This window comes from Strongylocentrotus purpuratus, unplaced genomic scaffold (genome assembly GCF_000002235.5).
Source record: "Strongylocentrotus purpuratus isolate Spur 01 unplaced genomic scaffold, Spur_5.0 spur5_contig_866, whole genome shotgun sequence".
Classification (NCBI taxonomy): domain Eukaryota; kingdom Metazoa; phylum Echinodermata; class Echinoidea; order Camarodonta; family Strongylocentrotidae; genus Strongylocentrotus; species Strongylocentrotus purpuratus.
Genome location: NW_022145575.1, coordinates 3,239,980 through 3,253,844, shown reverse-complemented (window position 1 = coordinate 3,253,844; position 13,865 = coordinate 3,239,980). Strand labels below are relative to the sequence as shown.

Sequence of the window (13,865 nt, the reverse complement as noted above, 5' to 3'; positions counted from 1 at the left end):
AACTTTGATTTAAACATACCAAAGCTTTTCACCTTGATCTCATAAAGAGATAAGAGTACAGAGCAAGAAGGAAAAGAACGCCCAATCCAAGCAATGCAAGCGGGATAGATGTACATGGGAAAGAAAGCTGTTAGAATTTGTAAAGTTGATCATCTCTGTAGATAACATTTTTTGGTCTGTTTTCTTCGCTGTCCATCAGCTGGCAACGAGATCAGTCATCCTGAAATAGGCCCCACCAACCCTGGTGCTCTAGATGGGGCCAATCTTCAGTGCTGTCTGAGGGCTATCAGCTCACGATGCAGGGATATCTGTGTCAAGGTAAGCAAGATAGGTATCTTGAAATGATGAGGAGGATGATGCTGATGTTGATGATGATGCTGATGATGATGATGATGATGCTGATGATGATGATGATGATAATGATGGTGATGATGATGATGATGATGATGATGGTGATGATGGTGATGATAGTGATGATGGTGATGGTGATGGTGATGATGATGATGATGATGATGATGATGGTGATGATGATGATGATGTTGATGATGATGATGATGATGGTGATGATGGTGATGGTGATGGTGATGATGATGATGATGGTGATGATGGTGATATGATGATGATGATGATGATGATGATGATGTTGATGATGATGATGATGGTGATGATGGTGATGATAGTGATGATGTTGATGATGATGATGATGGTGATGATGGTGATGATAGTGATGATGGTGATGATGATGATGATGATGATGATGATGGATAATAATTATGATGTTAATGATAATGAAGATGAGGAGAGGGATAATAAAGGTGTTGATGATGTTGGTTGTGGGGGTTGTGGTGATAGTTGTGTTGGTCTTCATTGTGGGTATCATGACAGTAGTGGTGTTGGACACAAGGGTAATGGTAATGTAATGGTTATAAGCAGGAGGATAATATTGTGACTCTTACAATGCTGATAAAGAGGAGGAATGTAATAAAGGTTATTTTGTTGCTGATAATGATGTATTCTGAAGAAGCGTAGAAAGAATTGTAATCACTTAAGTCATGCAAAAAAAAATTGTCTTTACAAACATTTTACCCTTTTTTCCCATTCAGCTCTACACCCCATCATTGTCCAACAGGGACACGTGGAATGAGTTTGACGAGCATTGCCGATATCAGCCAGCTGAGGAAGCACTTCTTACCTGTTTAGCAGATGGTATGTTCTACACTTCCATTAATCACTATGCATGGAGGAAGGTTCCATTATAACTTATAGGGGGTTAGAATGAACAGATTATCAAGCGGGGTATTGAATTATATACATGTCAGCATATGTACATGTATATACTTCCCTTAAAAAAAAACTTCATTTAGTAGATAACGAAGACACTCTTTATGGAAACAGGCTTTCCTTCCCTTGTCGATAAGCAACATATACGACATGAACTATAATTGCAACAACGACACCACCAACAACAACGCACTTCTGTTCAAATCTAATTATGTTTGTTTGTTTGTTTCATTCCTTCTTTATTTAACAGTTGAAGAACCATGCAAGGCCGGGTGCAGTGGACTGGATTATTGTGCACACTTCAATAACAGGTCAGTATAATGATGCTAAAATGTATTTTGAAACATTCACAAGAGATAAATTGAATCTCTCAACCAAAGAATCTCTGAGAGACTAGAGTTTTTTCATAATGGGACTACAGGTTTGCTTTGTGCGAGACTTGTGCACCCATTATTGGTATTTCCACCAAGTCTGGTTTCAGCAAAATATGACCTACTGTACATAAAAAAACTGAATCTCATCTCCCTATAGGATACACAATTCATGTTAATCTTTGTATTAATGTGACACCCACCCTTGCCCCACCTTTGACATAATTTTTCTTTGTATTATCTCTCCAACAGACCTACAGATCTTTTCCGGAGCTGTTCAATCCGCTCCGATGAGGGCGCTGCCTACGACATGCAGCTTTGGAGCGAGGGCCTGATTCGAATGCCATTCATGAACATTCCCGTGCTCAACATTGCAGAGTGTGAGTCCGACATGTGGAAGACCATAGCATGCACGCTGCAGGTCAAGCCGTGTCATCGTAAAACCCACACCAATATGATCTGCAAGTAAGTTGAAGCCTCTTTTACAATTTTTTCTTTGATGTCAAATGTAAATTATCAGACGCTTTATATTTGATCTTATAAGATGATGACGTGGATCCTAATTAAATGATTGGTTGAGGGCCTACACGTGACCAGGCATTTATTTTGTCTAACACGTAATTTTGATAATGACTGGTCATCATCAAATGCTATGACCGGTCATTAGTAAAATCATGTTATAAAACATCAGTTTATGAAACAAATAAAACATAATCTTATAAAACAAATACTACACATTATTTTGTTCGGGCATAAGTAAGAATTACCCACACAAGGTACCTTTGGAACAGTCTGACACAACCTAGGCGATAACCGAGGGTGTTTAGACTGTCTGTGTATTATTTGTATAAAACTTACTGTAATGCAGTGTTTTGCTCATATTACATAATCAATCATCAACCGTTTTCTTTTAAAATCTTGCACAGATCTGACTGCATCCACATACTCAGCAAGTGCATTGACCACACCCGCTTGGCTAAGGGCGTTGACCCGGTGGGATTATGCAACATCTTGTCCCCGTTTGATGACAACGCCCCCTGTGTGTCCCTGAACCCCTTCCTGGACCCCAGCCAGCACCACGCCTCTTACCTGGACATCACCACGCCCTGCCAGTCGGACCCCTGTAATAACGATACGGAGGTGGCGAATGGGGTGTGCTCGGTGAATAGGAAGATGTGTGGCCATCGGGAGGTTTGCCAACATCATACATGCAACAGAGGTGGGTAGCAAGGAAAAGAGAAAAGGGGTGGGGGGGCAGGATGGAGGGGGAGAAGTGGGGGGAGGGGGAGTCCCTTTCACAATGAAAGGGAGGTGACAAACAGGGTTGGCCAAGAAATAAGTGAAAAGTATGTGCTTGCTCCAACATTCATTCATGCATTCATTTATTTTCATGTCAAGATAAAAACAATACAAATATAATGAGATATCTTAAGTGGTAGGATCATGAAAAGCATATAAATTATGTATTAAAAATGATCCTCACAAAATATACAAAATAACAATAACTTTGGTAAATAACTTACATTGCACGCTGCTAAGCAAATCTCATTAGCAATGATATCTATAGTGTGATTACACCCTCAATTTACGACTACATGTACCTCTAGTGACTTTTACTGATCATGCACATGTATTTGCTAATGACTCCTTTAACTATTCCCCTTCTTGACTGTCCTGCAGGTTGTCGTCTTGGAGAGGCATCCTCCTTCCTCGTTCCCATCGGTAGCTACGTGCGTCTCCCAGACTCGGGGGAGAATCTAGACTGCTACCAGTCGTGCGTGTGTGGACCCACCGGCCAGCTTGAACACTGCCAACCTCTGCAGTGCGAACGCAGCGAGATGTGCCTCATCAGCGGCCAGATGAAAGGTACTGTGTGAGACAAGTTTCTTAACAGGAAATTCAACCAAAATATGTGCTTCTCGATGGAAATTCATTAACCCTTCGTTTAAATTGAGTGAAATAACCTTTCTATCAAAAACTTGTCTAAAACAAAAAAAATGTGTTTCTCGACTGAAATTCATTTACCCTCGGTTTGAATTGAGTGAAATAACCTCTCTATCAAAAAACTAGGGAACAAAAAATGTGTTTATCGCCTGGAATTCATTTACCCTTGGTTTCAATTGAGTGAAACGTGTTCTATAAAAAAAACTAGCAAAATCACTATCCATTATCAATACCATTTAATGGTTCCAAAATGTGACTAGGTGATAGAAGTGAGGTGCAGTAAATACTTCATTTCCAGTATTTTTATGCCTCCGTTACGAAGTAGCCGGAGGCATTATGTTTTCGGGTTGTCCGTCCGTCCGTACGTCCGTACGTACGTACGTACGTACGTCTGTACGTACGTACGTCCCGTTCTCGTGATCGCGTTATCTGAAGAACTGGTTGATGGATTCCTGCCAAACTTTGGTCATGTATGTATCTTGTAGAGCCGATGAACTGATTAGATTTTGGGGTTACGAGGTCAAAGGTCAAAGGTCACAGGGCTCATTATGTATGCAAAACGAGCTCGTGATCGCGTTATCTGAAGAACTGGTTGATGGATTCCTGCCAAACTTTGGTCATGTATGTATCTTGTAGAGCCGATGAACTGATTAGATTTTGGGGTCACGAGGTCAAAGGTCAAATGTCACAGGGCTCATTATGTATGCAAAACGAGCTCGTGATCGCATTATCTGAAGAACCGATTGATGGATTGCTGCCAAACTTAGGTCATGTATGTTACTTGCAAAGCCAAAAAACTGATTAGATTTTGAGGTCACGAGGTCAAAGGTCAAAGGCCACAGGGCTCATTATGTATGCAAAACGAGCTTGTGATCGCGTTATCTGAAGAACCGATTGATGGATTGCTGCCAAACTTAGGTCATGTATGTTACTTGCAGAGCCGATGAACTGATTAGATGTAGGGGTCACAAGGTCAAAGTTCAAAGATCACAGGGCACATTATGTATGCAAAAACAGCTCGTGATCGCGTTATCTCAAGAACCGATTGATGGATTCCTGCCAACTTAGGTCATGTATGTTTCTTGCAGAGCCAATGAACTGAGTAGATTCTTGGTTCATAAGGTCAAAGGTCATGGGCTCATTATGTATGCAAAAATAGCTTGTAATCACAATATTCTGAAAACCTGTTAATGGATTACAATTGAACTTGAATTTGAAAAATTTCTTCTGTTTTGGTTTGTAAAATTGCTCTATGACGGAGGCATCATTTTCGACTGCGCGCAGTCGAAGTTCCATCTAGTTACAAAAGGAAATAATGTAGAGTGGGTTTAATGATACACTTGTTCGTGTAAACAATAACAAAAGTGTGCAGACTTCCCCTCCCCTTTTCTTAACAGGATACCACCCTGACTCCTAACCTTAATTCCAATCTGTATCATCCGTATCCTCTTTTTTACAGAACACGCCAGTCACTTCCACATTGACTGCAATCTGTGTGTGTGTTTCGGCGGCAATGAGATCTGCTCCAAACGACAGTGCTTGACCTCCGAGATGACCTCTGAAGAGAGGAGGCGTTATACCGGCCTGCCCTGCGACTGCACCGATCAGTTTGTTCCAGTCTGCGCCAAAAATGGCAAGACGTACCCTAGTGCTTGCATCGCCAAGTGAGTGTTATTGAAGCAGGTTTTTAGTTCTTTGATATCTTTCAAAATGAAGAATGATTGAAAGATACGATAAAGGATAATAGGACAATGAAAACAAACTTTGAAATATTAAATCAAAAAAGAGGATCAGTTGTTGAATATTGTTATTCATTTTTTTGGAGGGAGGGGCAGACTTGAGCTCCGTTGAGAGTCTGCTATAAGATATCTCAATTGTAAACACATGAATACATGACTAGTTATTTAGCTATAATTTCAGAGCTATTCAAGATATAAATCATTTTATTTCATTTATTCATTACTCATGAGCCATGATGCTTTCTCTCTCTATGTAAAGTTACTTAATCTTTTGTCATCTTTAACCAAGTTCATATGGGAGGGGGGAGGGGGCAGAATCTACCCCTCCCTGTCTCAGAGACCACCAAAATAATCCAGCCTTTATAGGGTTAAAACTAAGACTTATCGTGTTGTGTCTCTTTCTTATTTCAGATGCGTTGGGAACTTCAACGATGAGCAGCTTGAAATAGGAACGTGTGCATTGAATTCACCCTGTCAATCAAATCCGTGTAACCTAGGTTACAGGTAAGAATTCTTCTCATAATGACCTCCAGTGCCTCACATTATTCTTAACCCGTCGACTACTGAATTCTGTCAATGCTATAATAATAATAATAAACATAATAATAATAATAGCCTAATAGTCCACTCCAAATTTTATTAAACCGAAACGGAAATTCTTTTTGCCCAATTGATCGTGAGCCCGGCAGCCACTGAGCAGCGCCAGATCGACGTTGCTCTATCTCTTATTGTTGAACGCCAAACAAGGTAGCAACAACTCCCATCTTTAACGTCTTTTGGTATGACGCAGCCGGGGTTCGAACCCACGACCTCCCGGTTGTGAGGCGGACGCTCTACTGACAGAGCCAACACTCCAGCTTACTACGTGGGTTGATACTTAAGTCACAGCAACAAAACTAACAACAGACCAAACAAACTTTTATATTACCCGCAATGACCAATAAGTGGTCAGTTAGGAGTCAAATTGATGATGTTACTAAGGGTTAAATTAGGGCAGTCAAACTTATATTTTTCCAACAATTTAATGGTCTAATCTGATATTATTGAATAAAAAGAAACATCAGAGATACAGATCAGTGATTGAACAAAATCCAACGAACCAAAAATGTATGCATATCAAGTCACTTGAAATGATGACCATAAACAAAGGAATATTGAGTTGCTCTTGATTTTTTTTTGATTGACTAAGTTCAAACTACATGAGCGTTGGTCTCAATAACTGTGCTCTTTAACAGTCTCCATTCAATCTTGAATGTTTATTATCAAATCCACTCATTCCCTTAGTTTTAGTATAGGAGCCTCCTTTTTCCTGTAGGCTGGAGATAGATTAATGATGATCTCAAGATTAGACAGTTACATCAATCATGAGTATATATTTATATTAATTTTTGTGATTTTTGCACTTGTTCTTGTTGCAGATGTGTTCCTAAGCGGAGAGTATGCCTCAGCGTGAATTTTGCCGACTGTCCTCAATATGACTGCAGTAAGTTCTTGTTTGAAGCAATATTTTGAAACTATATGTAAGATTGCCATCTGCGTACATTTTCAGACAAGAATGTGATTATTAAAAATTAAAAAGTATCAGTGTGTTGTTTCCAGATGATTTCAAATGAATCAAGCATTGGCCTGAGTTGTAAAATTTTTCACTTAGCTCTTTTATATGCCAGGTTTTTAGGGGCAGCTATTTTTGTTTTATCAATAAATTCGGCAAGCATCTTCCATTTTATGTCATTTCCGTTCATTAATAGGATCCATGGATATGCCATTTATCTTAACAATGAATGTACCTGTTTTAGACTGTTTCTGGTTGAAAATTGTGGACCCAAATAGTCCTAGGACATTGTTCAACACTTGATATGGTGGCAAGATTTGCCACCTGTCAGGCACAGAAGGGCCTCAAAGGAGTGCATACTATTTAAATTTATCCCAGGTGATAAAGATTTTCTGACATCATTATTCTCATTTTTTCTTCTCCTAATAGTTATTACAACGGACGATTGTGACCTGGATACGTATGCTCCAGTATGCGACACCAACCATAGAACGCATCCTAACATGTGTACCCTGCACAGCCTCGGAGGAGAGCTGGCCTACCGAGGGCGCTGTCAGGTAAGAATTTAATCCATCTGTTAGATAGGACCCAATAATCAGTTTACATTTTAGTGTTAATAGCTTTGTTTATTTCTATTTGTTATATTTTCTCAGGATCACCTTTTTCATTGTCATTAATATTATCAGTGTTTGGGTTTAACCTTTTACAGAGGTGCTCTGGTAGAGTTATTAATTTATTTGATTTTCAACCAAGAGCTAGGTTACAGTTGAAATCTTTTAAACAGTGCTCTCATTAGAGAAGGCATTTCACCTGCAGTTGTCTCTCTCCACCCAGGTGTAGAGCAGACACATGGGGCCCGTTTCACAAATACCTTTTTTTAATGACAATTGACAAAAATCAGTGACATATCAACTGATAACCGATCAGCAGCAAGGATTTCACTAGCTTATATCGAAAACAGTCATTTGTCACTGATGACAAGTTTTTTGTGAAATGAGGCCCTGATCTGAAGGTTTGTCATGAATGTTATGAGCTGAAAAGGGCAAGACAAGTCAATTTAACTAGCTCAAAATAGTCTAACCGTTAAAATCAATTTTAACGTCTCGTATAACCTATTTGAAAAATGGTTTCATATCTTCTAAAGATATACAAATTATTGTTAGTGTTTCTTGGGGGGGGGGGGCTGAGCCTGTATAGGGTACTTAATGTTCATATTTGATTTGTAATCACCTTGTTTCATATGATTTGTTCAGGTTCTTTCTGTTTCACAAGCCTTATGCTTCTTTTAACGATATCCGTTCATCTATTATTTGCCATTGTATGTACAGTCAAACCTGTCTATAGCGACCGCCCATGGAAAATACAAAAAGTGGTATTGTAGACAGATTCCTTTACTACATGTTCCAAGGGAAACAAAAAATGTGGTCTTTGTCGACAGGTGGTCACTAAAGCAGGTGACTGTATTTATAGCTGTTTTATGTGTTTTACCTAGTTGGATGATGAATAAATAAAATTGAAATTGAAATTGAAATTGAAATTGAAATTGAATTTGAAATTGAATTGTTATTTCAGATGGACTGTCATAGCTCGATAAGTCAGCAGGTCTGCGGTCACAACGGAGAGACCTACTCCAGTGAATGCGAGGCATGGAGTGACAGGACTACAGTAGACTACTACGGTCCCTGTCAGGCTGTGGGTACGCTCACAGGTAAGTCATTATCAATGTTTTAAAGCCCCGCTGCTCTAGTTTGGCCAGGAGGGATAAGACCACCCTGCATGTTCACTGACAGCTCTCAATTAACATAAGCAAAAGGTGATCATTGGGGACCAATAGGCACCGATTAGGCATTGTTTGCTATATAGAGGGCGCAAGTAGCTATAACTAGTGCGATGGGGCTTTAAAATAAGCGAAAGAAGGTTATCCAACATTTATTACTTTGATATTTGCTCGCGGATGTATTTTGTCATAGATGAAGGGTTATGGTTAAGATTGTGACAGGGTTCAGGTTAGTTAGGTTCAGTGTTGAAGTTAGCAGTTCATTTAGTGTAGGTAATTGACCGCTAAGACATGGTTGCCAGATAACGTAACATGACATATACAACCCTGTTTAATCATACCACTGACTTTCCAATTTCTACTCCTTTTCTTTTTATTGCTGAAACTAACCCCTTTTATGATAAATAAGCCCTTCCACTAAAAAAGAGAGAATTAAAAAAAATATATATCTATTTCACCTAAGTGAATAATTGAAGTAAAATTGTAAAGCGCTTAGAAACATTGTATTAATTGCTATAGAAATACAATGTATTATTATTATTATTATTATTATTCAGCCCTTTAAATGTCACTTTTACAGTCACAGTTCTAGACATAAAATTGGTAGATGGATGAATTCTTTATTGACAAACAAGTTTCAGTATTGGGGTTCATCTAGAAATTTTGACTCTTGGGATGGTAAAAGCTATAAGATTTTGAAAGCAAGTTTTTTTGTTAACCGTCACAAAGGGTATAATTTGAGACGTTATTTTCTGTCTTTCAGGGGAGGAAGATATAGAGATACAATGCACGACGGTAGACTGCCCAGAAGTTACTGCGCCTGATATATGTGTAGCAGTGACACCCCCAGGCAGCTGCTGCCCAATTTGTGGTATGTATTAAAAAATGATGGAAGACTGTATTATAATATTTTGTTTATTTAATGGTGATTGTAGTGATGTTGACGATGATGATGATGATGATGATGATGATGATGATGATGATGATGATGATGATGATGATGATGATGATGATGATGATGATGATGATGATGATGATGATGATGATGATGATGATGATGATGATGATGATGATGATGATGATGATGATGATGATTGTAATGGTGATTATAGAGATGATAATGATTATGTTGATTATGAAAGTGATTGCAATGAGGGTATTATAACGATTGATATTTATAAAAATTGTTGTACTGATGATGGCATTAGCAGTACTATTTTTTAAATGAATTGTTAGTAACTGACTAAATTGAGTCAAAACTTATTTCAGTGGACTGTTTTATTTGTCAACCAGGCATTCCAAACAGAAGTTATTATAATCATCGCTACAAGTGTCATTGCAATAATCATAACTTCCTTTTATAATGCCTGGTTGACACACAAACAACACAATCCAAACATTTTTGTTTTCACTTAGTCATAGCTAATTACTCTAAGGTTGCGTTTATCTAGCAAATTTTTGGCTAGAATCAGGTTTCTCAAACGTCTTTCAGGCAAATTTAGAAGTAGATAAACGCAAAGCCTTTTTCAAACGTCTTTAGATATGGGCATATCTAAAGACGCAAAAAGGTGCGTTTTGAATGTGACATACAGCCAGAATCACGTTTCTGAGAGATCGATAAACGCAAAGCTGTTTTGAACCTCACATACAAATATGACCACCCAGGTGTTGTGTACAAGCATACGTGTGAAGTTGACCTCCGAGAAACTGTCTGCTTCCCGGGTCAAAACAGCTGGGCAGACACAAGGCCTTTATTTTGAATCGTGAAGGGTCGATAAACGCGACATCCCGCAAATCACGATCGTATAGTGGGGTACGATAGTGGGGTTCGATAGTGGGGTACGATATGTACATATCTAGTGGCAAGCCTAGATAAACGCGCTCATAGTCATATGGGGTTTACTATCAACTGTATTCATGATCAAAGTAAGTATTAAAGTTAGATTATAATTTTCTGCTCCTCTTTTCTTTTCAGCCGGTCAAGTTCGTATCTTATTCAGCGAGGGTGAGGTAGACAGGGTCGTCACAGCTTCAGGGAGTCGAGGTTTATCGTTGGACTCGATACTAGACGGGTTACGCAGAGAGGTGGCAGTGGTAAGTGACCTTAGCTGACCCTTGAGTGACCTAAGTTGAGCCTTGAGTGACCTAAGTTGACCCTTGGGTGACCAAGATGCAAATAAAAAGTCTAAGCTGTTCACTTTGTGTGGAAGGTTTAACATGAGTTCCAAGTTTTCAAAATTCCCTTCAATGTAGTAGAAAACAAGGAAAATTAAGACTATTTATGCAATTTCAAGGAGGCCCTCCGGTAAACTACCCTTATTTGAAGGATGATTCCATATCATAAAGGAACCTTATTGTCTAAATCTTTATATTTTTCTACTCCCATAACGCTTTTCAATTTTTATTTTGGGGGATATTTTGGCCAAAAGATCTATGTCTTCAATGGTGGACAAACCATTTCCTTTCCTGCAATCCAGATAAAAATGAGAAGAAAAAAAACAAGGAAAAAAAACATAACAATTAAAGGAAGAGATTACTACTTTTTGTTAATATAAAGCCCAAGAACCAGGGTAATAATCAGGGCAGCGCCAGGAGCATCACAACATAACGGACATTGTGCTATATCAGAAACCACCATTATTATTATTATTATTACTCAAAATTATGTATTGAGTGTGAGTGTTTGACTCTCCTGCATAAAATCAAGACCAGGATCTTTTAACTTCCTTAATTCCAAGCAAGTCCTGGTCCATAGCCATAGACGTAGACCTTTACACCAAATCTGAAATGATAATCCCTCATGCTTGTTTTCTCTCTCTCATACTTCTTCACCTTTTCTAGGCCGAGTGTGACCTCTTCGGATATCTGAGCATAGAGGGCGATATTATAGTCTTGATCAAACCTATTGTGATGAATCCTACAATTATTCAGGTATGTCAAGAACTTTCGGTTTTTCTAGGTACTGTCTTTGTTTCTGTTTTAGCAGTTTTGTAGCTTCTTACAGTTAAGTATTAGGAAGATTAATGATCTTCAGAAATAAGAAATTAGCATGGGTATAATTTAACACATGTCAGCCAAATTAATAAGCTGTTCTTCTTCAAATGGCAAGTACATTTTTTTTTTCACTTTCAATGTATATTCCAACACATGTTATGTAAATAAAATGATATAATATACATAATGCAGCAAAACAATGGTTATATGTAAAGAAATTTGTTGTCATTTAATTTTCTGATGCTATGTTTGTTCCTGAAACAACAAGAAACACAATTTTTATATCAAGTGTTTCTGCATGAATTAAGAAAATTCCTGTATGAATATCATAATACATGTATTACATATATCTTAGATGTAGAATCTGATACCGTTACCTGATACACGTATGTGAGAATAGTGAAATTCACTTCATTCTTTCATATTTTATCTTTTATTGCAGATAAAAGCTTGCAATACAGAAGCAGAGAAGATAGAAGCCCTCATAAACAACAGAAGTCCCGTTATATCAGCATACCTCCACCTAAGTCCATTATTAGCAGCAGCTTCAAGAAACCCCCAAGTACTAGAGCCCAACTCGGCGCCTTCAGTACATCAACTTTCAACGTTTTGTAGCTTAATTATAGTCTTAAGAACAATTCACGAGCTCTTATACAGAGTCCTAAGGTAGCAGTAAGAAGAATACTTAACATAGAACTTTTATCTTTCCAAAGAAACATGCTATTTAAAAGAGATTTTAACTTCATATTTTATATATGCAAATCTTCAGAAGTGTACATATGAGTTTATATGAATACTGTAAATTAAGAATATTGTATTTATCTTTTTATGTCTATCTCAGCATTTTTCCTAATGCTTGAATCAATGTATTTGTACTGTCGGCTGAAGAAATGTACTGAATGTTTGTTGTTTGTCCTGTCAGAGTGTCTTTAAAATGTTTTTTCTTTTTTCTGAGCTGCTCAATTTTATTTTAACTTTTTAATTTTAACTCTGTATCTGGTGTAGTCAAGTAATGGCACAAACTCTCAACTGCCAAAGTTGACTTTGTGACAAGTACAGAGTGCAGTTCCGGGTTTGATCCCTTGCAAATAGCGTGTTAAGGAAAAGGGGGAGGGGGGTTGTTTGAAGTAATCAGTTTGCTGTTATTTTTAAAAGCTATACGTCTTTTTCTTCTTAACTTACAGTTCTTAAAGGCGTTTACTGTAGATCCATTGTCTTGTTTTGTTAGGATAATTCATACTATCTTTTTCATACAAAATATTACAGTTCATAATAATTATTGTAAATCAGACAACAGTATCACTAGAGGACATATATCCTTCATATTCTTTTTTTTCCCCTTTTATTTTGCTTTTCACTTTGCTTTGTGAAAAGATATGGTGCAAGTATGAGTAAATGGATAGCTTGTTTAGGCCTGAATCTCAAATTGGGTCATTTTTCAAATGAAAGTTAAAAAAAAACACAAACAACTTTTTTTTCACTTGATTTATAATACTTTAAGTAAAATCAAATGTTTGAGCCTTTGAGGGCCATACTTTGTTTGTAGCATCATTTCCGGCGTGAAATATAATTTCTTTTCCTATTGATGTGTTTTTCATTCTCAGTGGTTTAAAAATGATAATTCTGCTATTTTAATAATATGATGTTATGTATTGTGTTTGAAATAGTGAGTTCATTCTAGTAGAGCAGTCTACAACTCATCATGTTTATTGTTAACTATTTAATTGTTTTATCTTCCTTCTTATATTTGTTATGTTGTCAAAGTTTGCATTTGTAATTTATTCTTGTTTTGAAAATAGATAGACGCAGTAGGAGTGTTATACTGAAATCTTGTATCATTGCAATCATAGGAGTTATATTCATTTATGATGCTAGAAATAAAAGTTGCTTTAATTCATATTAATTATTACTTTAATTTGTTTATCTTCCATCTATTTATGGAAGAAAGTGAGTATTGCTTCTCAGAATCTTTCAAATTTTGAATTTGCCTTTCATTTTGTTCTTCTTTGTTTCAGTTTTCATTACAGATGTTTTTATATATTTACTCTGTTGCTATTTTTATATTGCTTTTACTTATTTGAAATCTGACTTTTTTCTGAATGTTTTTCAAAGTTATGGTGCGAGAGGCTTTGAAACATAGCTGCCTACCAAAGAATTTACGTAAATACTTGGAAGAATTATAATGATATTAATTTGTAGAATTTGTG

General features: G+C 37.3%; 1 protein-coding gene across 1 annotated transcript in view; it reads left to right on the top strand.

The window, feature by feature from the left end:
- LOC585246 (reversion-inducing cysteine-rich protein with Kazal motifs) overlaps positions 1–13,557 on the top strand; it is a gene marked incomplete at its 5' end in the record, with an annotated part of 54,838 nt that extends 41,281 nt beyond the window's left edge. Inside the window, 15 exon segments of the mRNA XM_030974707.1 lie at positions 200–318; positions 1,104–1,206; positions 1,532–1,592; positions 1,905–2,117; positions 2,579–2,871; positions 3,333–3,518; positions 5,056–5,260; positions 5,747–5,839; positions 6,754–6,818; positions 7,317–7,444; positions 8,460–8,595; positions 9,428–9,535; positions 10,640–10,758; positions 11,506–11,595; positions 12,101–13,557. Coding sequence (XP_030830567.1) covers positions 200–318; positions 1,104–1,206; positions 1,532–1,592; positions 1,905–2,117; positions 2,579–2,871; positions 3,333–3,518; positions 5,056–5,260; positions 5,747–5,839; positions 6,754–6,818; positions 7,317–7,444; positions 8,460–8,595; positions 9,428–9,535; positions 10,640–10,758; positions 11,506–11,595; positions 12,101–12,328 — 2,147 coding nt within the window.
- Positions 13,558–13,865: the final 308 nt, after the last annotated feature.